This window comes from Sceloporus undulatus, unplaced genomic scaffold (assembly GCF_019175285.1).
Source record: "Sceloporus undulatus isolate JIND9_A2432 ecotype Alabama unplaced genomic scaffold, SceUnd_v1.1 scaffold_17, whole genome shotgun sequence".
NCBI lineage: Eukaryota > Metazoa > Chordata > Lepidosauria > Squamata > Phrynosomatidae > Sceloporus > Sceloporus undulatus.
In genome coordinates, this window is record NW_024802939.1 from 2359294 (window position 1) to 2385157 (window position 25864).

A 25864-nucleotide genomic window follows, 5' to 3' on the forward strand; every position below is an offset into this window, starting at 1 on the left:
AGATTTGAGATTGGAATTAGATTTACATGTAAATGTAAATGTAGATTCAGATTTAGACCTAGCATTAGGATTAGATTTAGGTCTAGGATTAAGATTGGATTTAGATGTAGGATCAGATTTAGGATTAGATTTAGGATTAGATTAAATTAGATGAGATAGAGATAGATGGAGAGATAGCATTCCTGGAAAGAATGCTTTCTTAACAGAAGGTGAACATAAGAAAATAAATTAAGAATTTAATACATTTAAGCAACCATTTCACTCTCACGCACATTCTTTTGTACCAAAACTACTAACTCAGACTCTGAAATCCCACTCCTTAATTTCCAAACCTGACTGTTGTCTCAACCTTGATCCTCACTCATTCACCCCACATTCCATATCAGTCTCTCAGTTCCCAACATGCCAAACTGACTGTCAATCATCAGCTTCATTCAGATCCCCTCAGACATTTCCCCTAGTTTCCACAGATCCCAAAAGTGGTAGATAACCTCCTGAAAGGCACACATGGCTACAGTAGGCTTAGCTAGTGTAGAATCCCATTCTTTCCCAGCTCAAGCTTTTATTACATTATTTACCACAAGAATGCTACAACCTGACAGTGAAAGTCTGTGTTTCTCCAGTAGGCCTTCATCATTATTCCTAAAAAATTTAGAGCTACACAAGGACAAGAAGGAAAGGGGAGGTTGTGTAGATGTAAAAAGACTTTGTTAAAAAGAGATCATTTGTCATGGACTTTGTTAGCTTAGGTATGCTTGTAATTGAATCTTATGGATGTTTGTGTACAAATACATCTAGATTCCTGCAAACTGACCTATTTAAAGAATTTGATCAAAGCATCCTACTTCTTAGTTTATATCATAATGCATATGGCTGAAACCTATTTGTGTGCACATTGACAATCTGACATGAGTTGAGCGGCCTTACCACCATTTGCTTTCACTCAGATAATAAGGAAAACTGTTAGCACTTGCAGAATGCTTTATGAAGCATTAGAGATAGTCTCTTAAATTTAAAACTAAATACAGTACTTAAATTTAATGCAGAATATACAGAGTCAATGTAATCAGGTACATTACGGGTCCTTTCACACAACACTAGCACTATGATTTCACTGTGATTGCCATCTGCATGCTAGGGAACCCTGGAATTCTCAACCGGATAGCTCTGTTGCCTCATTAAACTACAGTACAAATCCCAATATTCCCCAGGGTGCAGGCATGGAATCATAGTGCTATAATTGGGTAGTCTGGGAGGGGCCTAACTATCAATATGTCCTAAAAATGATGTAGAACATATTATAATACATTTTACATATCTGGAATCCTATTGTGGGAGAAAAGCAGAATATAAATACTTGAAATAAATATGAAATAATAAATACTGAGCTAAAAAAATAGTCTTAGATTCTATCATTTGCAGGCAGGATCTTGCAGGAGGTAGCAGAGGGTTTTACTTAAGTTTGCATGCTTTCCTAATATACACCATTTAGGAGTTTCCCAAATATACAGTATTTCTTGCTTTTCCAGTGTACAGAACTTGGGAGCCCAACAAGTGCAGCCCCCTCTCCCCAGGCCACTGTCAAAAGGGTAACCCGGCTTGCTCTGGCTGCTTTCAGCATGGAGACAAGAAAAAACAGTCTCTCCCTTCAGTGTAAGACTGCTCCTTCCTACTTTGGTGCTCAAGAGCATCACAAAGTAAGCATCCCTGCAGCCAATCAATGGCTGAGAAGACATAGGTGTATCTAACAAACCAGTTGGGTCATAGTCTTGTTCAAGTCACTTCTAAAGGTTTCATTGGGTGCATACAGCTGTTGAAGTCATATCTGTCTGAAATCTCTTAAATTTGTATACCATGTTTTCATATCAGTAACAGAGTACATGGCGAAGGTTGATAATCTTTGGTGCCTAGAGTGGGGAAAGTGCAGCCAGTTGTGTTCATAGGGCCCCACTTTGCTTCCCTAAAACCTCCAGACCCCAATAACATATTTTCAATTTTTCAATCAAAACTTTTCAAGCAAAAAATGGCCAGCACACCAAAGAAATCAACAGGTTTGGGTGGTTCACTTGTCAAAGTGAGGGAGAGAGCAGGCCGGCCCAGCGTCATCAGGGGCTGGCCTGAAGACAGAGCGCCCTCCCTCCATAACTGTCATCTTTCGGCCGTTGAGGGAGAGAGCAGGCCGGCCCAGCGTCATCAGGGGCTGGCCTGAAGATACAGTGTATCTTAATTGTAGATTTTTCTTGTACTGTTATATAATTTTCTTGTACACCGCTATGATCTATTTGGAATAGCGGTTTATAAATAAAACATTATTAAAGTCTTGTAGGGGCCCTAAAAGAATATGGACCATCAAATGGTACATCTTAAGATGGGGAAAGTGCAGGCTGGCAGCTCCCCCCCCCCCCAAAAAAAATGTATTTTTTTGCCACATGCCCTAGCAGATGTATGAGGCAATTTTGGTATATTTTGAGAAACAATTAGATCCTAAATCTGACTATCAGATCATTTCCTGTTAGAAAAAAAGTCCCCCAGACTAAATTGACTACCAAGATTTTGGAAACATAGTCAAATTACTCTGTGTCCCCACTGGGAAAAATATTTTTGTGGGGTGCAGTGCCCCAGTGTAGCCCCTTAACAATTGCTCAGTCTTGCCATAAGTGGTATGAGAATGAGTAGATAGCGTGGCTAGACTTGGCTATCACTAGCTTAAGGCACTTTCAGGTATTTTGAACTAAAACATGTCCTTTGTAATTCATAATGTTGTGTAAAGGTTCTGGGAGCTGAACTACAAAAGCATGTGGATGACCAAAGCTCCAGAAACTTACATTAGATAAGAATAGAATCAGAGTTGGAAGAGACCGCAAGGGCCATCCAGTCCAACCCCCTGCCATGCAGGAAATCTAAATCAAAGCATCCCCAACAGATGGCCATCCAGCCTCTGTTTAAAGACCTCTTAAAGAAGGAGACTCCACTACACTCCGAGGGAGTTTGTTCCACTGTCGAACAGCCCTTACTGTCAGGAAGTTCCTCCTAATGTTGAGGTGGAATCTCTTTTCCTGTAGCTTGCATCCATTGCTCAGGGCCCTAGTCTCTGGAGCAGCAGAAAACAAGTTAGTTCCCTCCTTAATATGACATCCCTTCAAATATTTAAACAGGGCGATCATATCACCTGTTAACCTTCTCTTTTCCAGGCTAAACATCCCCAGCTCCCTAAGTCGTTCCTCATAGGGCATAGATTCCAAACCTTTCACCATTTTGGTCAGTCTTCTTTGGACATGCTCCAGTTTCTCAACATCCTTTTTAAACTGTGATGCCCAGAACTGGACACAATATTCCAGGTGGGGCCTGACCAGAGCAGAATAGAGTGATACTATTACTTCTCTTGATCTAGACACTATACTTCTATTGATGCAGCCTAAAATCGCATTGGCCCTGTTAACTTGTCTTTAGCTATTAAAAATGAGTGAAAAGCATAAAAGTATTCATTTAAAAGCATTGTATCTCATCTTTCCAAACAGTTCCGCACAATTAACAGAAAAAGAAATACTATAGACAGAAATCAGCAAAATGAAATTTAGAGCTAATAAACATTAAAAAGGTAATTAAAAGGAGAAACAGAGCAGCAAAACCAAAACATTAGAGTAGTAGTAATATGGGCCTTCAAGTCTCCTGTTGACTTGCAGCAACCCCAAGAATTTCATAAGTTTTTTTAAGGCAATAAATAGTCAGAGATGGCTTACCATTGCCTTTCTTTGGTATTTCCTTGAGATCTTTCTTCCAAGTTACTTTCAGGCCTGATGCTGCTTAGCTTCTATAAGAGCAGCAATAAAAATCCATCAACCAAAGTCCTTTCTTTAAATGCTACTTCATGCTACTGGGACAGAATTATGACATTTGTGTCTATATTATAGGCTGTAATGGCTTAGATGGCATTAAAAGCGGGGATTGGTCACATTCAGAGCAGTAAAGTCCGTTGAAAGCTAAACTGAGCCTCCATTTTCCTCTTGATTACCAGTCTTGCAGGGAGAGACAGTAGAGAGTAGTTGTAGCTTTCCTGCCTAATGTCTCTGTGATTCCTAGAAGCTACTGGTCAAGAGAGTAGGTTAAGCTAAATAGAGTTTTTGGCCTGATCTGGATACACTTGTTTAAACACCTGGACAATTTCAACAGGAAAGAGGAAACCCTTAAAGTAAACAAAGTTTGGCTACCAGTCCTGAAAAATAGCAAGAGGAAGACTCAACAAATGCAAATGAGAAATCTCCCAGGGTCAGGGGTTTCCCAGCAGACAATGAGCACTAATCAAGCAGATACTAATCCTCTTTTGCAGACCCTCCCACCCTGAGGCCTGCCATTAGCAACAGAACAATACACATGCAAGTAACTCCTGCCTTTCCAGGTCACACAGTATATACATACCCAACTCCTTTCCAGGCAAGCATTTTCCTAAGATGCCAGCCACAGATGCTGATGAAACGTCAGGAAGAAACTCTTCTAGAACATGGCTACATAGCCTGAAAAACCCACAAAAAACTAATGATAGTAGCAATTGCTCAGTTCTGCATTTCCATGTACTTTGGATTTCCAGTTCTCTGTAACATCATTGATCATGTTGGGATTTGTTACTGTCTTTCTCTGTATGCAATAACAGATACTAATGACACACATTTAACATTCATATTAAAGTATTTCAAGCTGCACTTTATGGATGATGCATGCTATATAATATGTGGTTGTAAAGACAGATGGCTTGTGCTGAGCCTGTTTCTTTGACCCTTATCTGGACACAAGAGAAAAGCAAATTCAGGTTGTCTGTCCAGATAGCCAAAGATGCAGTGCAGCTTCTGCATAAGATTCCCAAAGCTGTGCTGACTGGGTCTTTCTTAACTGGTAACACTGGGGACTGAATCAAAAGAGCTCTATGTATGCAAAACAGATGCTCTCGACTGAGCTAGCCTTGGCCCAGATTGTTCTAGAGGTTAAGAGGCCTTAAGAATAGGAAATATTAAATCTGTTACCTACAGCTGAGTGTGAGAAAGGACATCTGCAAAAATGGTTCATTTTGTCATTGCAATCAAACAATAAAATAAACTTTCCTGTACAAGGATGTTATTTCAATTTATTCTTTATATTTAGCTGTGGAAAGGACTCAAGAAAGAAAACTTGAGGAACTCCTCCTAGGAGCTGCACGAGAAGGCGAGGCTGGAAAACTCACTGCATTGGTATGCATGATGTTATCATTTATTTTATAATTCAGGGTCATGAATGTAATTGCCAAATATTAGTTTCTGAAGACTAAAATTAGTTGCATCTCAAAGGAGATGGGAATCATGAAGGAGCCAGATCCAAGGTAATAGAGTGAGCCAGGTGCTCTGGATATGATTCTTGCTTAAAAACACAATAGAATTATACAGTTTGTATAATTCAGAAACATAGCCATGTTAGTTTGAAATATTCAGAAACATAGCTGTATTAGTCTGGAATATCATTATGCAAAGGGATCTTTTAGCACCTTTGAGACTAACTGTGTAGAAGAAGTTGTAGCATAAGCTTTTGTAGACTTGGTCTACTTGCTCAGATGCATGTTTGTATAACTCTCTCTAGTTAAACAGGTCAAATCCTCCTGACATCAATTGCACTGATCAGATGGGAAATACACCATTACATTGTGCAGCGTACCGTGCCCACAAGCACTGTGCTTTGAAGCTTCTAAAGTGTGGCGCGGACTCTAAACTAAAGAACAAAAGTGGTATGTGACACTGTTTCATTTAATGAGATCAAACATTCCTTTCATCTGAAAGGCTAAGGGAATGTGTGAACTGTAAACAATTCATTTTTTTAAATGCAGTTTTGTCTATGTTTCTGTCCTTGAACACTGTCAAAAATGTGTAAATTGGCCTTGTATTACAGAATTTTAATCTGGATTTAAATTGCCAGTAAATAACTGCCAGATGCTGCTGCAGATAAGTACCCAGTAATCCTATTGTAGTTCTTACAAAGCCCATATGCTCAACTATTCTGCCAATTGCTTTCTGATCTTGCTGAAAGTAATGCTATTGCTTACCTTCTATAAAAGTAATAGTGGAAGGGCTTCCATCTTTTTAACATTCAAAACTGAGCCTAATTTAGTAAGTAAATTTAGCCGCTCTGAGTCCCAGTCCTGGGAAAAGAGCGGGAAATAAATAAATGAATGAATGAAAGAAAGAAAGAAAGAAAGAAAGAAAGAAAGAAAGAATTTTGGATCAAAATAGTCTAAGGGAAATTGTCTGAATGCCTCAAGCCCAGGCAATAACCTTTGCTTTCCTTAAATCACCAGATGTAAGTGTGAAATGCATGTGTCATTGCTGTTGTTGATGTCAGCTTACTGATTTTGAGTCAGATTTGATGAAGCAAATCTGTCTGTTCTCTTGAACAGGTCAGACACCCCTTGCTTTAGCCCAGGGTGCAGACATGAAGCAAATACTTGGAGGAGTCATTGGGAAGGTAGGAACACCACTATATTTATTAACAGTACTATTAATGTAGATAGACTTGTGTTTAACGTCTCAGTTCTGTTTTTTGCAGATGATCAGCAAACCTTTGAAACGATTTGAAGGACTACTTTGGAAGGTACCCAGCTTCCCCCCTGTTTTGTTTTCATGCTGCTGTTGTTTTGTGTTTGTTATCCTGTCGCAACACCTTGGAACAACCACAGATGTCCTCTTACTAGCACACCAGAATTCAACATGTCCCCTTTCTCCAGTACAAATTCTTATCTCCCATTAAGGCTTTTCCTTTCTCAGTATGGCTCATCTGTTTTCTATTTTTCATTGGGATAATAAAGGCAAGTGGGGTGCAACAAAATCTCCAGTTTGCCCTGTTTGACGGAGTTAGACTTTGGACTTGTTTACCTCTGAACGCATAAAACTTTTTCATAAAATGCAGGTTTCGTTGATCTTTCCTCATATCTTATTTATATTAGATGCAAGATTGGAATCCCCTGTAGATCCAAATGGTGATGGAACTAAACTCAAAGCTTTACCACAAAGAATATTCCATAAGAAATCATGTTAAATAGCCGTTTGGATCTCCACATTTGGCAGGTTTAGGGGAATAAGACCCCCACAAATGTGGAAAATTTGTAAATAAGCACACGAGCCCCATCCACTTCCCTCTGATGTCTGGGTCAGCTCTAGCCAACTGTCAGGGGCATGGGAGGGGCCAGGAGAGCCCTTGAAAACTCACAAATAACCAAATTCACGAATGCCAAAGCCACAAATATCAAGGGCTGACTGTATATATATTTTATCTGAGTAGGCTGATCTTGACAAAGGGGCTACAGGGCATGATGGGACTGGGCAGATCAGTAATTGCAGCACCATGGAAAGCTCCAAATGAGTAATGTTTGCTTCTAAAAAAGGGGGGGAGGAGGGGGAGGAATATAGTGGCACTAGGAAGACTTTTGACTTGTTTTAACATGAACCTCTGGATTTCAGTCCACTTCTTCAGATGCATTGATGAGGTACAAATAATACACAAACTTCAGATATTTAAGCACATACCTGTGGAAGTGGGGTCATAATGTAATAGGCCTCAGAAAAATACAAATTGTGACACTGGCCATGAACCTTCAAAAGTTGTATAAGGTGACAATGGATCTGTCAGGCAGCTGACCTCTTAAGCATTCTATGCTTCCAGGGCCAGATCATCCTTCCCAGGCACCAGTCCCTCCTTTGAGAGTAGGGCAAGGTCTTACAGTGGCATGTTTTAGTTTTGAGAGCTAATACATGTCATCCTCTCTGACTTGATTTTGGTGGGTGCCTTCAAGTCATTTCTAACTTGATGGTGACCCTAAAACAACCCTGTCGTGGGATTTTTCTCAAACCACGACACCACACCGGCTCTTACCCTCTCTGACATCTCCATTCAGACTAGTTGTATGTGCTGCTAAACTGATATGGAGATAGGAGGTCATAGAATCTTGGATCTGGAAGGGACCATGAGGGCCATTAGTCCCAAGTCCCTACCATATACAAATATAGAACTAAAGCACTGCAGAAACATGTCTATCTAACCATTGTTTAAAGACCTCCGAAGAAGGAGAGTCTAGCACCCTCCAATGCAGCTCATTCCACAGCCAAAAAGCTCTTCCCATCAGGTGGCTCTTCATACTGTACAAATAGAATCTATTTTCTTATATTTCTGTGGATGAGTGAAAGATCAAGGCGATGTTTGATTCCCATATTATGAGTGAATAGTGTATTGTATATAGTGTAACTTGATCATCATGATATAGAGTACATATTGACTTTTTGTGTTTTAAAAAAACTTGCTGTCAAGATCACTTAGGGGCAAAACAGACCGGCTAGAAATGCCAGCATCAGGATGAAGTGGGGGCGTGGCAACTGCATGACACACACCCCCACGCCGACTGGCCACATGTTGGGTGGGATCGTGATGCTCCTTTGGCACAGCGTTCAAATGACACATGCCAAAAGGAGCACCGGAAAGTGCCGCGGCAAAGGCCCCTTTTGCCAGCTCTAAAAGGAGCAGCATTTTGCCGTTTCTTATCGATGCGGCAAAGCGCCGGATCAGGGCCGCAGTGTGCGGTTGCCGCAGCCCCAATTCGATGCTGAAAGGGGTGGCGGGACACTACTGAATCGGGGTGGTCTGTTTTTCCCCTTGGTTCCACTCCTTTTTGATGATAACACAGTCTCTAAAAATTCATCTTTTGATCTCTAAGACAGTTAAACTCTGCAAAAGGCAGTACTTTTGTTTTATGTGACTTGAGACCAAATGCCAAAGAAGTAACTTCAAAATTTGCAAGTTAGAAGAGAAATTAACCCAATTAAAATGCACTGTTTATCACATTGTTCAGCAATGCTTCTTGCTATTTGCTATAATTCATAAACATTAGTTGTTGAAGCTGAATTTCTTTCTTCTTTTTTTAAGAGTTCACGTTTCTTTGGTTGGAAACCATATTGGGTAGTACTGGAACATGGAGTTCTCTCCTGGTACCAAAAACAGTAAGTGTGAAATTAAACTTCAGTCCAGGGACTAGAATATTGATTATTATAATGATTAACTGCTCTTTCTCCCTTTTATTTTATTTTGGAAGGGCTGATATTGGCAACAGTAATCGCCGCCAAGGATGCAAACACTTAACACAAGCCATTTGCACAGTAAGCAAACTTAGAAATATCTGTTTTATAGGGAAGCAAGAATGATCTAGTGTTTTCAGGTTTAAATGTGGGTTCCTTGATACAAGCGCATACATTACTTACCTAGAGCAAAATGATTTTTTGTCATAACCTCTGCATGTTATTCAGGTTTTCTATATTCTGATTTTTATTGGTGAAACGCCTGGAACTTTATAATAAAAAGAGCAATATATATGCTGTGTGAGACCATGAGACCTTTTAGATCAGTGGTTCCCAACCTGTGGGTCGGGACCCCTTTGGGGGTCGAATGACCCTTTCACAAGGGTCGCCTAAGACCATCGGAAAACACATATTTGCATGTAGCAATGAAAATAATTGTATGGTTGGGGGTCGCCACAACATGAGGAACTGTATTAAAGGGTTGCGGCATTAGAAAGGTTGGGAACCACTGTTTTAGATGTTGTTGGCCTGCAAGTTCTAGTTCCTTCACTATTTTCTGTGCTGATTAGGACTGTTGAGAGATGAAGTCCAACAATATCTGAGAGGCTGTATGACTCTTATCCTTGTTTTATATGTTGAGGAGTGCTGGGGATACTCTTTGAGTACAGATCTCTGTGTAGATTATGGTGATCTTTTTCTTTTGTTATTGTAAACAGCTCTTGTACTTGGCACACTGAGGCTTTATGTTCCCAGTGCCTTCCTTTCTTTAGGATTTATCTTCTGAGTTCTACACTTTGTAGTTTTATAACAAGTCTTGTCCTTAGTAACAAACTGATGCACAAATACACATTTCAGCTTTTACTTACACAGCGGACATGGTAAGTCGACAAATACATAAGTTCCATTGATTTAATGGATCTGCTCTCATTGGAACTAGCAGCTGGCTGCACGCCTTGACTACATGTAGGGATCCAAGAATTCTTAGTCAGATACATCTTGGAATGTAGTTGCATAAAGTTGAGGCTGAATCAAAGGGAGAAACAATAATTTCAAAATCTGTAGTAAAATGTGGACTGTAAACTTGGTTTTGTGTATTAAGTGCTGTGGCCTCCACAGTATGCAAAATTAAGAAGATTGTTCTTGTGATATTATTTAATAGTGCAACCTGGGTTTCTAGAGCTGGCTTTGTAGTTTAGAATACACATTTGGAAATTAAATGTCCCAGCTGACATTAAAATGCTGTTTGTACCACAGAGCAGTTTCTAATATGGATAAGTAGATACACTTTAAGTGGGTAATAAAATTCAAACTCTGTTTTGTTTTTGCAAAATTCATTTTGGTTTGCAGTTTTGTCACTCACCTTCTGCTGGACAGTAGTAATTTAATACATACACAAAATTTGTTCATTTATTTCTACATATGAATCACAACATTTTCAGTCATATGCAAATAAGTATTTAATAAAACCATAATAAAATACAATACAAAAATTATAAAGTGACAGTACTACCATTAACAGGATCCAAAATCCAGGCCAGCTGGGGAACATAGTAATATGATGAGCCTAATCCAGTCACTTTTGCTGATCTGATTTGTATGCTCAACAGGCATACCTCATCACTCTACTTTCTCTTGAAGGTTAAAGGTTCAGATGGCTGTCTCTTCTCTATCAAGTGCTTTGATAATACAGTTTACAGTTTTAAAGTTCCCAAGACCAATCAACAACAGTCAAGAGAGGTGCGTGTTACTCCCTGTGGATTAAATGCATGGATTGGAGCTGGAATGAAATGCTTAGACGGGTGACATTTCCTAGGGGTTGAAATTTTGTAGTTAATATGATTGTATATTAGAAGAAAGATATTTCAGTAGAATTGCTATGATGAACAACACTATGCACTTTTTCCTTTCCTTTTGCATCATGAGCAACTTGAAACAGTAATTAATTTAGTCTTCTAATGCTGTCTGAAACTCTTCCTTCAAATAATCTTAACTTCCTTGTAACTTCCTCCACACGTCCATTTGTGCAGCAAGATCAAAGCATCCTTTTCTAGAAGATGGCTTGAAGGTATTACAAAAACAAATGAAAAAAAGTCTTCCACTCTTGAATATATTCATTTGTATAATGCTGATGACCCATACATTTTAATTAAGAAATGCCTTATTATCTGCTTGCCACATGACCTGTTGGTCTTAAATGAGAAGTTATCTCAAGATCTGCTCTTTAAAAAAAAATGCCATTCCTGAACAGTCCTAGTCTCATCACTACAGTTCATCTATTACTAGCTAACTTCTTGCACTTCCTCTTAGTTGATGTTGACAACCAAGATTTATCCTCTGAGGCTAGAGAGTACATCATAATGTACTGATAGATCTCTAGGTGATTTGTGGTAGATTGGCAAGGATCTCAAACTCCCAGTTGTTGAACAATGGAGATTTTAAAATTTAAGCTGTTGGAATCCCTGGTGTGTACTAACTCAAATGTAACTTTATGTATATGGTCACCCCAGGGTATGGTGCAAGAGGTGCAGTAGATAATTGACTCTAGCCTAGATTGGTGGGCCTTGGGGTTCTAGTTAAAAACCAAAACAGAATAGCTAGCATCCCTGGTGTGTATTGATGTTAAACATCACCTAAAAAACCCTATCTCCCCACATGAGCTTGCCTGTAATCTTCAGGAGAGGGCTTTCTTTCCATCCCATCATACTCCTGGGTTCAGTTGGTGGGGACGTGGAAGAGAGCCTTCTCAGTGGCTTCTCCCAGGCTCCTGAAGGAGGTTCAGACTGCTCAATCTCTGTTGTCGTTTCTCTGCTTGACAAAGATCTTTTTATTTAAACAAGCCTTCAGTGCAAAGTGATGTATAACTAGTTGTGCTGTTTTAATATGCATTGTGTATTTTAAATGTTTTAATTGTTTTAATTTTTAATGTTTTAAAATAGTGTTTTAACAGAATAATATTTTAATATTTGTACTTCACATTGTTTTCAACTGCTTTATTTTAATTTTAACATTTAAGCCAGTTTGAATCCCATTTGTGAGAAAAGTAGAATATAAATACAATGAATAAATAAATGTTAGCAAAGTCTATTTTCTTCTCTCAGAACTGGGTACAGGCAATAGAAGACCATTCAGCATACAGCACACATTACTGTACTCAAGAACAACTGAGTGATGATGAGGAAGAAGATGACACAGTATCAGTTGCTGAGTTACAGGACTCACTAAAAGTAAGAAGCTTCTGTTTCTCATAAACTAAGGGTAGGAATCATGTGGCCTTCCAGATGTTGAAAAGCAACTTCCGAAAGTGCTAGATAGCATAGTCAGTGGTGAGGAACGCTGGGAGTTATAGTCCAGTATTACCTGGAAAGCTACATAATTCCCAACCCCTATTACAGAGTGAGGAACTTTTTTTGGATGTAATGTTAAACCAGGTAATGCATACTCACAAATCAGTTCAAACTGTGGTTTCATTTTTTCTCTCAGACAAATCATGGTTAGTTAACTTGGCTGGGTTTTGAAGTATAAGCAAACCATAATTTGATTACACCAACCATGTTTAATATTACATCCAAACCAATGTTTTGTGGTGATGCAGCTTGCTTTTTTAGTGTTAGTAAATTAATGCATTGATCTTCTTATAATCTTCTGGATATTGCTCTAGAATGCTGGATATTTTCTCTTAGAGGTCTGAAGTTTCTGAAGGGCAATGACTATGATCCTTAAATAACTGCTAAGCATACTCTCCCAGAGAAATATGGGAAGAGATTCTCAATAGTAGCTCCCACATTCTGGAGTTGCTTCCCTTGACATTCCTTTAGGGCCTGAGGCTGGGTTTATTGTTATAGGGTTATAAGAATTACAAGTTTTTCAACTCCCCCTGCCACTCTTCTGCTCAGGTGCAGTTTCAAGATCAGAAACTTTCTGTTTATTTTTCATTGAACATTCCAGACTCTGGACTATTGCTAATTTTAATTCCAGATCAATAGAATAATATAAAGCATGGTCCAGCTAGCCACTATCAGTTTTTCCAGACTTGAACATAATGCTAATGTGAAGTTAGTTAACATGGAAGCAAGAGCTTCTGATGTCCTCACAGTCGTTTGAAGAATAAAAAGGGATGGAAGAGCTGACAAACCTGAGGCTGCAAATGTGCTCTAATTTGTACACATGTCTAGAAGACAGGTAAACTTGGAGGGTGTCCACTGCCCTAACAAGTACATGTCTACAACCTCCCCATTGGTTTTTCATTAGTTATTGTCTTGATCTAGCTTTTAACAACAGTTTTAATGTACTGTTTTCATAGAACTCCCTTAAAATATCTTCACATTTCTATGTCATTCCATGGCACTGTTTAGAAACATGGTATACAAAAGTGAAAGAACAGCAGTGACATCATAGCTAAGACCTGTTAGTGCTGTACACAGGGAGGTGTAGGTGGCCCTCTTTGTGTAATCCCATCACCTAGTAAACCCTGTGATGAGACATTGAAAGTGTTTCACAAGCAGGACAAATGCACTAACAGAGAGATAGATAAAAACTAAAGGAAAACACACTTGCAAGAACAGCTAAGAGCAGTCAAAAATGATGAAGCAAGTAGTAAACACGCTCAGAAAGACAAATCCCATCAGAAGTAACATCACACACAAAATAGGGACGTGGGATATAAAAATGGAAATGGAATGCATGAACATAGCAATACTGGGGGAGAGTGAGTTAAAATGGACAGTAATGGGCCACTTTGAATCAGACAATCACACAGTGTTCTACTCAGGGAATGAAAAGACAAATGGAGTGGCTTTCATAATAAGAAAAGATGTTGCAAAAGCAGTCAGAGGATACAATGCAAAATCAGACCAAATCATCTCAATAAGGCTCCATGAATACCACTATAATTCAAGTGTATGCACCAACCACTGAGGCAGAACAGAAAGAAATTGATAGGTTCTATGAAGGAGTACAGGAAGAAATTGACAACACACCAGAACAAGATGTCAAGCAGATCACTGGAGACTGGAACACCAAAACTGGAAGCAAAGAAGAATCAAAAACAATAGGCACATTTGGATTAGACAAGAGAAATGAAGCAGGTGAGTGTCTGATAGATGTGAAGCCAATAACCCTTTCATTGCAAACATATTTTTCATACAACCAGAGAAAAGATTATACATATGGACATCACCAAATGGCCAACACAAAAACCAAATAGATTATATAATTGGAAGTAAAAGATGGTGAAGTTCCATACTGGTGGCCAAGACTAGACCAGATACTGATTGTGGCACAGATCACAAATTACTCATATCTAAAATAAAAGTAAAACTCAAGAAGAGAACAAAACCAGTCATCATACCAAAATATGATTTAAACAACATTTCCACACAATTTATTGGCAATATAAGAAACAGATTTGCAGTACTAAGTATAATAGAGCTTTGGTTTGAAGCCAGGGACATAATAAAAGCGGAATGCACAAAGACACTTCCAACAGATGAAAAGAAAGTGAAGAATCCATGGATGACATATAAAATGCTACAAGCAGTAAAAGAAAGAAGAGAAACAAAACAAAAAGGAGATAGGAATAAACTAAAAACCATGAATGCAACAGCACAACAATTAGTGCGCAAAGATAAGGAAAATTACTACAATGACCAATGCAGAGAAATAGAAGATGACAACAAAAAGGGAAGAACAAGAGACTTATTCCACAAGATTCAAGAAATCAAATGAAAAGTCAAACCAAGGACCGGGATGCTCTATGACAATAAAAATAACAAACAATTCAAGACTGGGAGGAATAAAAAGACATTGGATGCAATACACAGAAAAATTACATAAAAGAGATGACAACATGAAGGACACATGGAATGAAGATCTATATGAATATGAACCACAGATTCTAAAAACTGAGGTGGACGCTGCAATAAAAGAAATGGCAAAAAACAAGTCTCCAGATGATATTCTAATAGAAATGTTTCAATCCACATTGACAGAGTCAACTCTAGTGCTAACCAACATATGTCAATAGATGTGGAAAACTTATGACCAACAGATTGGAAAAGATCAATATACATCCCCATCCACAAAAAAAGGGGATACAAGAGACTGTGGCAACTATAGGACGCTAGCAGTAATCTCGTATGCAAGCAAAATTATCCTCAAAAGTTCTACAACATAGACTCCAACCATACATGGTGAGAGAAATCCCAGAGGCACAAGCAGGGTTCAGGAAAGGAAGAGGCACTAGGGATCACATCACAAATTTACGATGGTTAACGTTGCACAGCAGGGAGTTCCAAAAGAAAACCAACATTTGGTTTATAGACTATAGCAAAGCCTTTGACTGCATAGATCATGAAAGGCTAAGGAATACTCTTAAAGACAAGGGAATGCCAACATCTGATAGTCCTAATGAGAATCTGTACTCAAGAGAAGAGGTTACTGTCAGAACAGAACACGGAAAAACAGAATGGTTCCCAATTGGCAAAGGGATCGCACAAGGCTGTATCCTATCACCCTACCTGTTCAACTTATATGCAGAACACATTGTAAAGAAAGTAGGCTTGAACATGGAGTGAAAATAGGAGGAAGAAATATCAATAATCTGAGATATGTTGGTGACGCCATAATACTAGCAGAGAACCTCACAGACTTGGAACAACTACTAAGAAAGATCAAAGAAGAAAGTGCAAATGCAGGCTTACTGTTGAACATAAAGAAAACAAAAATAATGACCACAGAGAACTTACACACATTCAAACTAGACAATGAGGAAATCGAAATAGTAAAAGACTTCTCATATCTGGGATCAAACACTGACCAGAACGGGGACCTCAGCCAGGAAATCAGAAGAAGATTAAGAATGGGGAGGGTAGCTATGAAAGAACTAGAAAAAAATCCTAAAATGCAAAGACATACAACTCAGCACAAAGGTTAGTGTGATGTCCTGCCAGGACTATTTGAATCTCCCCCTGCATTTTCTTTCGTGTTGGTTCAGGCCATAGAATATTTTAGTGTAGGAAAATTCATTGTATTAGTTGTGGGAGGATCCGTAGGATCCCCTGCATTTTTCCAGGTTTGGTTTGCCCTTTCCCAGCATGCTCTGCTTTAGCTAGAGGCTTTTTAGTTTGGAGCATTCTTTGCTGTGAGCAGGCAGAGAGCTGTCTTTTGGTGGCAAACAGGCCCAGACAGCCGGAAAGGGCATTTCTTACACGTTAGCTGAATCAGTTACCAAGAACAAGTTAGCCAAATCAGTTACCAGAAATTAGTTACCTACTTCAAGACAAAGAATTCAGGAGCTGAAAGACCCTGCACCAGCTCCATTGAGAGAGGAGACCAAACCAAGATCAGACCCAGAAAGATGACACCCTGAAGATTGCTGAAAGTATGTAAAGTATCTTTTATTTCAAGTTATTTAGAGCCGAGGAGGAGAAAACTCTTTATTTTTGTTCTTTAAATTAAACTTCCCCCTTATTTGAACTTTACATTCAACTTCTGAGCCTTTTGGGGTAGAAGAGTTTGATCTCACCAGGGTACCGGCGTTGCACACCCAAACCTGCCACCACCTTTAGTTGGGTGTGTCTTCACAGTTAGAATCATAGAAGCCATTATATTCCCTATTACCATGTTATGGATGTGAGAGTTGGACAGTTAAGAAAGAAGATATGAGGAAAATCAACTCATTTGAGATGTGGTGCTGGAGAAGAGTGCTGAGGATTCCATAGACAGCTAAAAGGACAAACCAATGGGTCCTGGAGCAGATCAAGCCAGTAATATCCCTAGAAGCCAAGATGACAAAACTTAGACTGTCGTACGTCGGACACATCATGAGAAGGCATGAATCGTTGGAAAAAGCAATAAAGTTAGGAAAGATAGAAGGAAGTAGAAAGAGAGGACGGTCACATGCTAGATGGATGGACTTTATTAAAGAGACCATGAATATGAGTTTGCAGGAGTTGGGCAGAGCAGTAGAGGACAGCATGGGTTGAGATCGACGCAAAGGCACTTAACAACAAAACAAAAATAGGAAATACATCAGATTTTTTTGTGTGTGTTACAGCTTTTTATAGCTTCTAGAATCGGCTACTGTGGAGAAATAGCTTATATGAAACTTGAGTTTCCTTACAAGCCCTTACATTAACTCAATAAGAGAACATGAACTTTTCTGTCCAAAACCAAACAAAGCATTACTTACTGACCTAAAATCATTTGAACTTACTGACTTAATTGAGCTTCTAAGATTTTGAAGAAAGGGAAATAGAGCAGCTTACTTTATACAGCTAGTAAACAGGTATTATTTTGACAACTGCTGTTTGACACTTATTTTTTTTTTAACACACAGTTATATTTTGCATTTAGTAGAACAGAAAGAAGGTGGGGGGAAATTATACAGTATTTAAGTGTTTTACTGCTTTTACCCAGGAGAGGGAGCACACTTGTTACATTTAGAATGTCTCCTCTCTTGAATCAGATTAAAGGCTTTTTTAAAAAGAAGAGGAAGAAAAAGACAAGACATTCCATGTATTATGCAATGGCAGAATATTTCCTATTGGTACCAGTTGTATTCTGAACAGTCTGTGCCAAGGAACATGATTGCCACTGTCTGTACTTCATACATTTCTTTTCTTTCTCACCTCCCCCCACCATATCTCCCCCCATCTTCCCTGAGCTTGAGATAACAGTTCATGTACTGATTCTGTTTATACCATAACAAATTTGTTCCTCTTTAAGGTGTCTCAAGATTATCTATTTCTTTTTACTGCAAACAAATAAATATAGCTACCCTGCAGTAAATTCTAAAAAACAAAGCTAAGTTGGTCTGAGTTTTGGATTCTGGAAGACCAGGGTTCAAATCCTTACTCAGCTAGGAAAGCCACCTAGGGCAAGTCACACATTCTCAGCTTAATAGAAAGACAGTGGTGTCAAATCTCTTCAGAATAAATCTTGTCAAGAAAACTGTAAAATAGGGTATTTCAGAGTTACTTGGGCATATTACACCAATGAAGGGTTAATGAAGACCTCTGACTGCTGGATAATTCCCATCCTGGTATAACCCTCCCTATTACTTTAATCCTAGGAGTAGTTGGATCATTCAGAACTCAATTCTGTATTTTTTCTAGATTCTAAGAATTGTTTTATATTAAGGTATACAGTCAGCCCTCTCCTTACGCGGGGGATCCGTTCCGGACCCCTCTGCGTAACGCGAATTCCTCCTATGCTCAAGCCCCATTGGAAACAATGGGGCTCGTGTGCGGCGGCGCAATGGGTGCACGCACCCATTCAGTTGAATGGGACGCGCCGCCCTGCGCACGCCCCGCGGCTTGCGCGCGTAATCTCAAATCTGCATAAAGCGCGCCCATGTATGACGTGGGCACACTGTACTTGCTTTGTAAAACAAATGGTAAATCTGGGAGCAAAAAACAAAAACCTGTTACAGGAGATTAGATAGAAACTCATATCAAGAGGAAAATGAGGATTTTTAAAACCAGGAAAATTTTCATCAGTGTTCCCTCCCCTTGTAATTCCAATTTCATCTATGAGCTCAGTCAACTACATACTAACAAAGATTACCATATGTTTTAACTTGAAACTATGAGTATTTTGTCTTCTTGTTTTGTCAACTGTCAGTTGGATTTTTTCATTTCTTCACTAGCAAGGCTGAAACAGGTTTCAGAAGGGGGGGGGGGAATGAAACAAAAATGTTGGGCACTGTTTTCATGCAGAGATTACAATGAGAGAAAATTACATTGAACCCAGAGCAAGGCTCCAGAGGACAAACAAATGGCACCTATTTTTCTGCTTCCTGTCAAGTCACACGGGTTTTTGTTTTGCTTTATTTTTGATTAGCTGGAGAGAGGATACCTGTCAGCTATAGACTGTTGTATATGCCGTGCTTGCTAAAATGCAGGAATCAAGCATCCCTCCAGATGTTCTTGGACTTCAAGATCCAGCAGCCTTAGCCAGTATAGTCGATGGTGAAGAATGTGGGGAGGTGCAGTCTAATAACATCTGGACGGCCACCCTATCTAGGATGACGAGGTGAAGATGACCATAAGTGATGGTGAATTGATGTTGCCATGAATAAAATGGTGCTGGAAAATAGTCTTTGATAAATAAGAAAAGCTGCTATTTCATGAGGCCTGCCTTACTCACAAGCTCAGTTCAGATAACTAAGAGAAGGGTACACCAAATAAAATATGCTTTAATACTTTTAATATTTATCTCATCAGTATAGTTGACTTGTCACCTGAATCCAGCATATTGCTTATTTCATGGCCACTTGTGTTTAACACTGCTGAGTGTATCTTGCTTCACTAGAGCCTAAAAAATTCATGCTCTGAAACTAGACTATTAGCTGGGTCACCTCAAAACTATTGTTCCTGTCAAAACTAGAAGATGCTTTTGGCAGCAGAAATTTTCTTTCAGAAATTAATGTCATCTGTCTTTTTTATTTTCTCAGTGTGAAATGATTTTCAAGAGAATAAATAAATGTGAAAATGGAAAATACAACAGCTTTTATTTTAAAATGGTTGTGGGTGATCACAATGACAACATTAGGCTTAATGTGTTAACTAATAACAATGCAGTTCTAATTATGCCTACTTGAAAATTGAATCCATTGGGATTTGCTCCCCAGGTAAGTGTATGAAGTGATACTTCATTGAACTACTAGAAGCACATATGACTCAAAAGATATAGGATATAACATCTTTCTTCTGTCAACTAATAATACATCCAAAATGGTATACAGGTTTTAAAATTGGAAAAGAAATTGGAAAGCCTTCATATATTTCTGAGCAAGTGAACTAAAAAGTCCCTTCACCTGCTTTAGCTCTTTGGGACCAGAAAAAGCTTTAAAGGGCCATGAAAAAAAAAAAGAAGAAAAGAAGAGGCAAAGCAGGAGCATTGTAGCAAAACATAGGCTATCCAAAATAAAAATTGCAGTTACCACAGCTTTTGTATATATTTATGTATTAGCCTTTTACAAATAAAACCATATAGACCTTTATTTTGAAACATTGCAAAATTTCTCTTACAGATATTGATTTATAATGTACACTGCTTGTGTTTTTGTATGTAGAGAGGGCCCAAATAATAAAAGATCAGAAATACATGAACTGATCACCTGACTTTTTAAACCAGGAGCCTGTTTGGTTTTGTTTCTCCAGGCTCCCTATCATATTCCTCCCCTCAAATATTTGTAAATAATTTTGGTGGGAGGGAAATTGCTCCAAAATGCCAAACAACTCCTGCTGGGGCCCAGGAGAAACGTCTTCTGTAATAAGAGGTGGTCTAGAAATTAGCCTTCAGGTCACTTCCTGTTGAAAAAAGGCTTTTCCTGGGCCTAAAATAGTCTAAGAGTTCCCAGGATTTGGTGAAATTGCCCCACAACCCCCCAAGAGGCACTGGAGAAACTGAGTTACAGATCAGCTTTTTAAAGAAAGTTTTGTGTTGTCGGTAGGGAAGTGACAGGGAGAATATGGTCCACCCAGTGTGTAACCCCTTAATTTCTAATAGGTGTCTACCACTGGTTTAAATAAACAACCAAGCTGGAGGTTTAGCTGGGAACAGGACAGTGGAATGAGGGAAGGAACTCTCCTAATTTTGATTTAAACCCTAAAGCTGCTGCTTACCCCATTGGGAAACACAGTTGCCCCATAACTGATTTTTTTTAAAAAACAAAAAACTATAAAGACAAGGAAAATTAAATTACAAATTTCTCATGGCTTACCTGTTCTTGGTACTAAATTTTATTACAATGAAGGACCTCTTAAATAAGAACTTGTCTTCAGCTGGAAAAATCTACACAATTAAAAAAAATGAATCCTAAAGGTGCAGCATTTTGCATAGCATGCTAAATAGCTTTTTAATTTAATTTAATTTTTATTCCAGATTGCACAGTCATGCCAGCAAAGACTAGATAAAGAGATTTCTGGTTTCCTCTCCATGATTAAGTCACATGACACAACTCAAGGTAACTTATTAAAAATCATGCTTTGAAATATGCTTTGGAGATTTATTATTCCAATAGGCTAAATAAACAAATAAACCTACATTTAACATTTCCCAGTATATGCAAGTGCGCTTCTATTTTGCCTAAATTTCTCTACTCTGCTTACCAGAGTTAGCTACATTGCAATAAAATGTACTGGTTACACTACATGTAACTACTGGGATGCTGAAGAATAAAATATCTCTTTATGTTTTATTCTTCAGAATTCCAGTAGTTCTGTGTAGTAAAACCAGTACATTTTATTGCAATTTAACCTTAGGCAAAAATTCAAATTAAATGCCACTTAGTTGCTACAGCTAAGGCAAAGATGGGGAAAGGGCAGAATTGACAATATTAGCATGAAAATATGAATATATTAGCTTTGTGAATTGTAGCAGCAAAAGTGTCAAGAATTTCATAACCACTGTGTGCTTTACTGTGATAAAACTTTACTGATCAACACTGTATCTAATATATTATAGGAAGTAAAGACAGGGCAGAAACCTTGTAGATTGTATCAATCAAGACTCCACTTCCCAAAATACTGTACCAGGGTCTACATACAATAGATCTTACTTGAGCAGGCCCATTGGGAACTCAGTTACCCAACAATTGTGTAAGTTTTATTGAATCAGTAGGTTTGAAATAACAACTGGATTTAGGCCCCGTACCCCTTGTACTGCTCTTAGAATAGTACTGTATTCCATCGTACAAAAGTAGTAAAAATTTACCTGCTTTAACTTGCCTATAGCTCTGCGATGTTCACTTCCAATTTTTATGGTCTTCTTAAGACTTTTGTGCAACATTTGCAAATGAATGAAAGTTAACCATATTAAATATGCTTGCCTGTCATAACCATCTGATTTACAGACCTAGCATCCTAATCAAGGTGTGTCTGGGGAAACCTTGGTTTTGAAATGGATTTTGAGATACCATGTTGACAGACAGATCCCTATTGAAACTGTTGATAGTCTTTTCTAGAATATTGTACAGTAGTTCATTTAGTACTGTTTCAAAGGCACAAACCTGGGATTGTACAGTGCCCCATGCAGTTAATAAGTTTTGTGGCTTCATCTGTATTGCAGAAATAATGCAGTTTGACACTGCTTTAACTGCCATGGTTCATTGTTATGGAATTCTGGGATTTGTAGTTTTGTGAAATGTTTAGCTTCTGTCAGAGAGCTCTGGTACCAGAACAAACTACAAATCCCAGGATTCCATAGCATTGAACCATGGCAGTTAAAGAGATGTCAAACTGCATTATTTCTGCAGTGCAGATGTAGCCTTGTGTAATAAAAGTAAACCAAGATTTCTCAACAATGGTTCTCTGGAACTCTATGGTTCCATATGAGGTCACTAAGAGTTCTACAATAGGCTGTAATGGAGGGGACTTTTTTTTTAGCTGTAGGTAAAATAATATTTATACAGGGGTTCTCTGAGACCTGAAAATTACCATATTTCAAGAGTTCCCCAAAGGTATGGAGGTTGAGAAGGCTGAATTAAACTATTTTGGGTTTTCCCTATTTTAATCTCACCAACAGGACTCCTGTGGTTTAGTTAGGGGTTCTGTCAGCAGCATTGTCTTGAAATGGTTTGATCATTTCTCAGCAGATGGCAGCCACCTTTGCCCAGTTTAGACTGACAGATAATAGAACTCTATGCAGGTGTCTGTTACCACGTTTTAACAAAGTAGAGATACTCATGGGCATGACTTCTTTAACGGAACATTTGGTACTGAAGACAAGAATAACATGGAAAGAATAGGGATAGGTTTGTGCACCATAGGGGGTGGGGGGAGAACAGTTCAACATAGTCCAGAAAACTTATTATCCCAAAATTAACAATATGCACAAGTAAAATGAAATACCCAGGTCAAGTAAGCCTTGCATAAGTAAAATTGTCTAGAGACCGCTTGGAGGTTTCTTCCAAAATGTATCCAGGGTTTTTTCCCCCTTTCATCAGGTTCAATTTTTCACCAGTCTCTATTCCAGTTAGCCAAATATATCTATGTGTTTGTTTTTTTAATGTGCCAGGAGTAGGTAATCAGGTAGGCTTGTTTCCTTGTGGAGGGGGGGGGAACATCCTGACTGTGGTCTGTCCCACTCCTTACTTTGTAGGCAGGGAGGAATAAGCCATTTTGAGGGCACCCGGTATGCAGGCCAACACACTCCACAGATTCTTTGCTGCTTCTGCTTCTTTTTTTCTTTTTCTTTTTCCATTTACTTATTTATTTATTTATTTATTTATGTTAGTCACCCATTCACTCTAAGGGATTCTGGAGGGAGCTGCTACTTATCATGCCTGTTGTAGGCAGACTTTATGGCTACACTAGGATCAGCTAGAGGCAAATCATGCTCTTCCCCACTGTAATAATAATAATAATAATAATAATAATAATAATAGGATTTATTTATATGCTGCCCAATCACTGGGAATCCAGGCAGCTTACAACAGAGGGGATAATAGACGGTTCCCTGCCCTCAGGCTTACAATCTAAAAGACACGACACAAAAGGAGAAGGGAATGGTGAGGGGGGGAGGGGATCAGGTCCAGCATTCTTCTCTCCCTCTGAGGCCTGGACCAAGGCAGATGGACTGGAGGGAGGGCTCTTTTTCTTAATCGAGGCCAGGCCTGATGGCGTTGGGCCTGTCCTTTCGCTCCCTCTAAGGCCAGAAGATGACAGTTGAAAGGAGGAAGGGGAGGGCTCTTCCTCTTCAGGGCCAATAGTGTTGGACCTGTCCTTTCACTCCTTCCCAGGCCAGAAGATGACAGTTGGGCAGTTAAGCTCTTATTGTATTGCTGCTGTAAGACTGAAGGTCTGCATTTCTCTAACCCACCTTCAACATCCTCCCAAAACTGATACTACTAAAAAAAATCATCTTGAGAGAGGACAAGAAAGACAAGGAGTGGTGCAGGATGTAGAAAAGCTTCGTAAAAATGAGCTTCATTGTCAGAAACTTTACCTGATGCATGCCCATATCATATACATGGAGTAGCCTCATTAAATTAGGAATCTCTTTTTCTCGTGTCGCAGGTATCAAACACATCCTCGGTGATATTTTAGAAGTATCGTGGATAAAACCAGTTTTACATATGGGTTTTACATCTGTGAAACAGTTTAACTATTTAGTGGAGAAAATTAGTAACAGATACACTTGTGCTTTTCATTTTTTAAAAGGAGTACCAGCTTCATTTCTCAAGAAAGGTGAAGAAGTATCTGAAACTTCAAGAGAAACTTGTGAAGCCCTTAGTAACTGTCTCAAACTCTTCTCTAAACAAGAAGGGGTAGGTATTCGTATTTGTTGTTAAATGCCATCAAGTTGACTTTGACTTATGGCACCCCATGAATGAGAGACCTTCAGGTCACTCCATCATCAACAGCCCTGCTTAGGTCTTGGAGACTCAGAGATGTATCTTTCCTGGTTGAGGCTATCCACCTGGAATGTTGTCTTCCTCTTTTCCTACTTTTTTCTACCTTACCAAGCATTATTGTCTTTTCTAGTGAGTCCTTTCATCTTATGATATGTCAAAAATAGGATAGTCTCAGTTTAGTCATCTTGGCTTCTAGGAAGAGTTCAGGCTTGATTTTTTCCAGAATCCATTTATTGATCTTTTTAGTAGTCCACTGTATTCACAGAATTCTCCAGCACCACATTTCAAATGAATTGATTTTCTTCTCATCCGCTTTCTTCACTGTCCAGCTTTGATGCTTATACATAGAAATGGGAAATATGAAGGCATGGACAATCCTAACTTTTGTACAGCGGGCCCTTCCCTTACATGGGGAGCCATTCCGGATCCCCCCACGTAAAGTGAAATCCGTGTATGCTCATGCCCCATTGCAAACAATAGAGTGTGTGCGTGCTATTTCTTTAATTGTCATGGGGCTTCCGCATGAGCTGAAAGCTGCATGTAGTGTGCCCGCGTATGGTGCGGGTGCACTGTATTCAATGATATATCTTCATACTTCGGGATCTTGTCTAGTTTCTTCATAACTTCCCTTCCAAGACTTAGTCTTCTCCTGATTTCTTGACTGCAGTCACCATTCTGATTAATGACTGAGCTAAGGTATGGAACATCTTGAACTAATTCAGTGTCTTCATCTGCTTTAAAGGTATGTAAAGGTATGTTTTCTTAATGTTCAACTGCAAACTTGCTTTTGCACTTCATTCTTGGCTTTCTTCAGTAATTGTTCCAAGTCTTTGCTATTTTCTGCTAGTGGTATGGTGTTAAATTGTTGATATTTCTTCCTCCAACTCTCATGCCTCCTTCCTTTGAGTCTAATCCTGCTATAATAATAATAATAATAATAATAATAATAATAATTGTTTTTATTTATATCTTCCCGCCTCTCCCAATGGATTGAGGCGGGATCACAACAAAGTTAAAAAACAGTTAACAGTATTCCAACATTAGTTACCGCTCAATTAAAACCACAGCTAAAAACATAAAACATCAAATGTAAGACATCAAACATTATCAGTCAATCGCAGGGTCAGATGCTCTCATTTCGTTCCAATGGTCTTCATAGGAGGTCAGGAGGGTATGCGTGGCGAAAGAGCTCTGTCTTTACTGCCTTCTTGAAAATTTCCAAAGATGTGACAAGGTGAATCTCCTCTGGGAGTTCGTTCCATAGTCTAGGGGCAGCTATACTGAAAGTTCTTTGGGAAGTGGAAACTTGTCTGGATGCTGATATCTCTAACAAGTACTTCCCAATTGTTCTAAGAGTGCGGGTCGGATTGTATAGGGAGATGCGTTCCCGTAAGTAACCCGGGCCCAAGCCATGTAGGACTTTAAAGGT

General features: G+C 38.9%; 2 protein-coding genes across 4 annotated transcripts in view; one reads left to right on the forward strand and one right to left on the reverse strand.

Moving 5' to 3' along the window:
* LOC121917417 (protein IMPACT-like) overlaps window positions 1-25864 on the reverse strand; it is a 98397-nt gene that overhangs the window by 64048 nt on the left and 8485 nt on the right. The gene's annotated exons all lie outside the window — the stretch shown is intronic.
* LOC121917415 (oxysterol-binding protein-related protein 1-like) overlaps window positions 1-25864 on the forward strand; it is a 102487-nt gene that overhangs the window by 28712 nt on the left and 47911 nt on the right. For all 3 annotated transcript variants that reach the window (XM_042443358.1, XM_042443361.1, XM_042443359.1), the window contains exons 6-15: window positions 5134-5219; window positions 5602-5746; window positions 6413-6480; window positions 6562-6606; window positions 8929-9002; window positions 9095-9158; window positions 10716-10814; window positions 12176-12301; window positions 20964-21045; window positions 24242-24348. In XM_042443358.1, the coding sequence (XP_042299292.1) occupies window positions 5134-5219; window positions 5602-5746; window positions 6413-6480; window positions 6562-6606; window positions 8929-9002; window positions 9095-9158; window positions 10716-10814; window positions 12176-12301; window positions 20964-21045; window positions 24242-24348 (896 nt within the window). The remainder of the gene's footprint in view (window positions 1-5133; window positions 5220-5601; window positions 5747-6412; window positions 6481-6561; window positions 6607-8928; window positions 9003-9094; window positions 9159-10715; window positions 10815-12175; window positions 12302-20963; window positions 21046-24241; window positions 24349-25864) is intronic.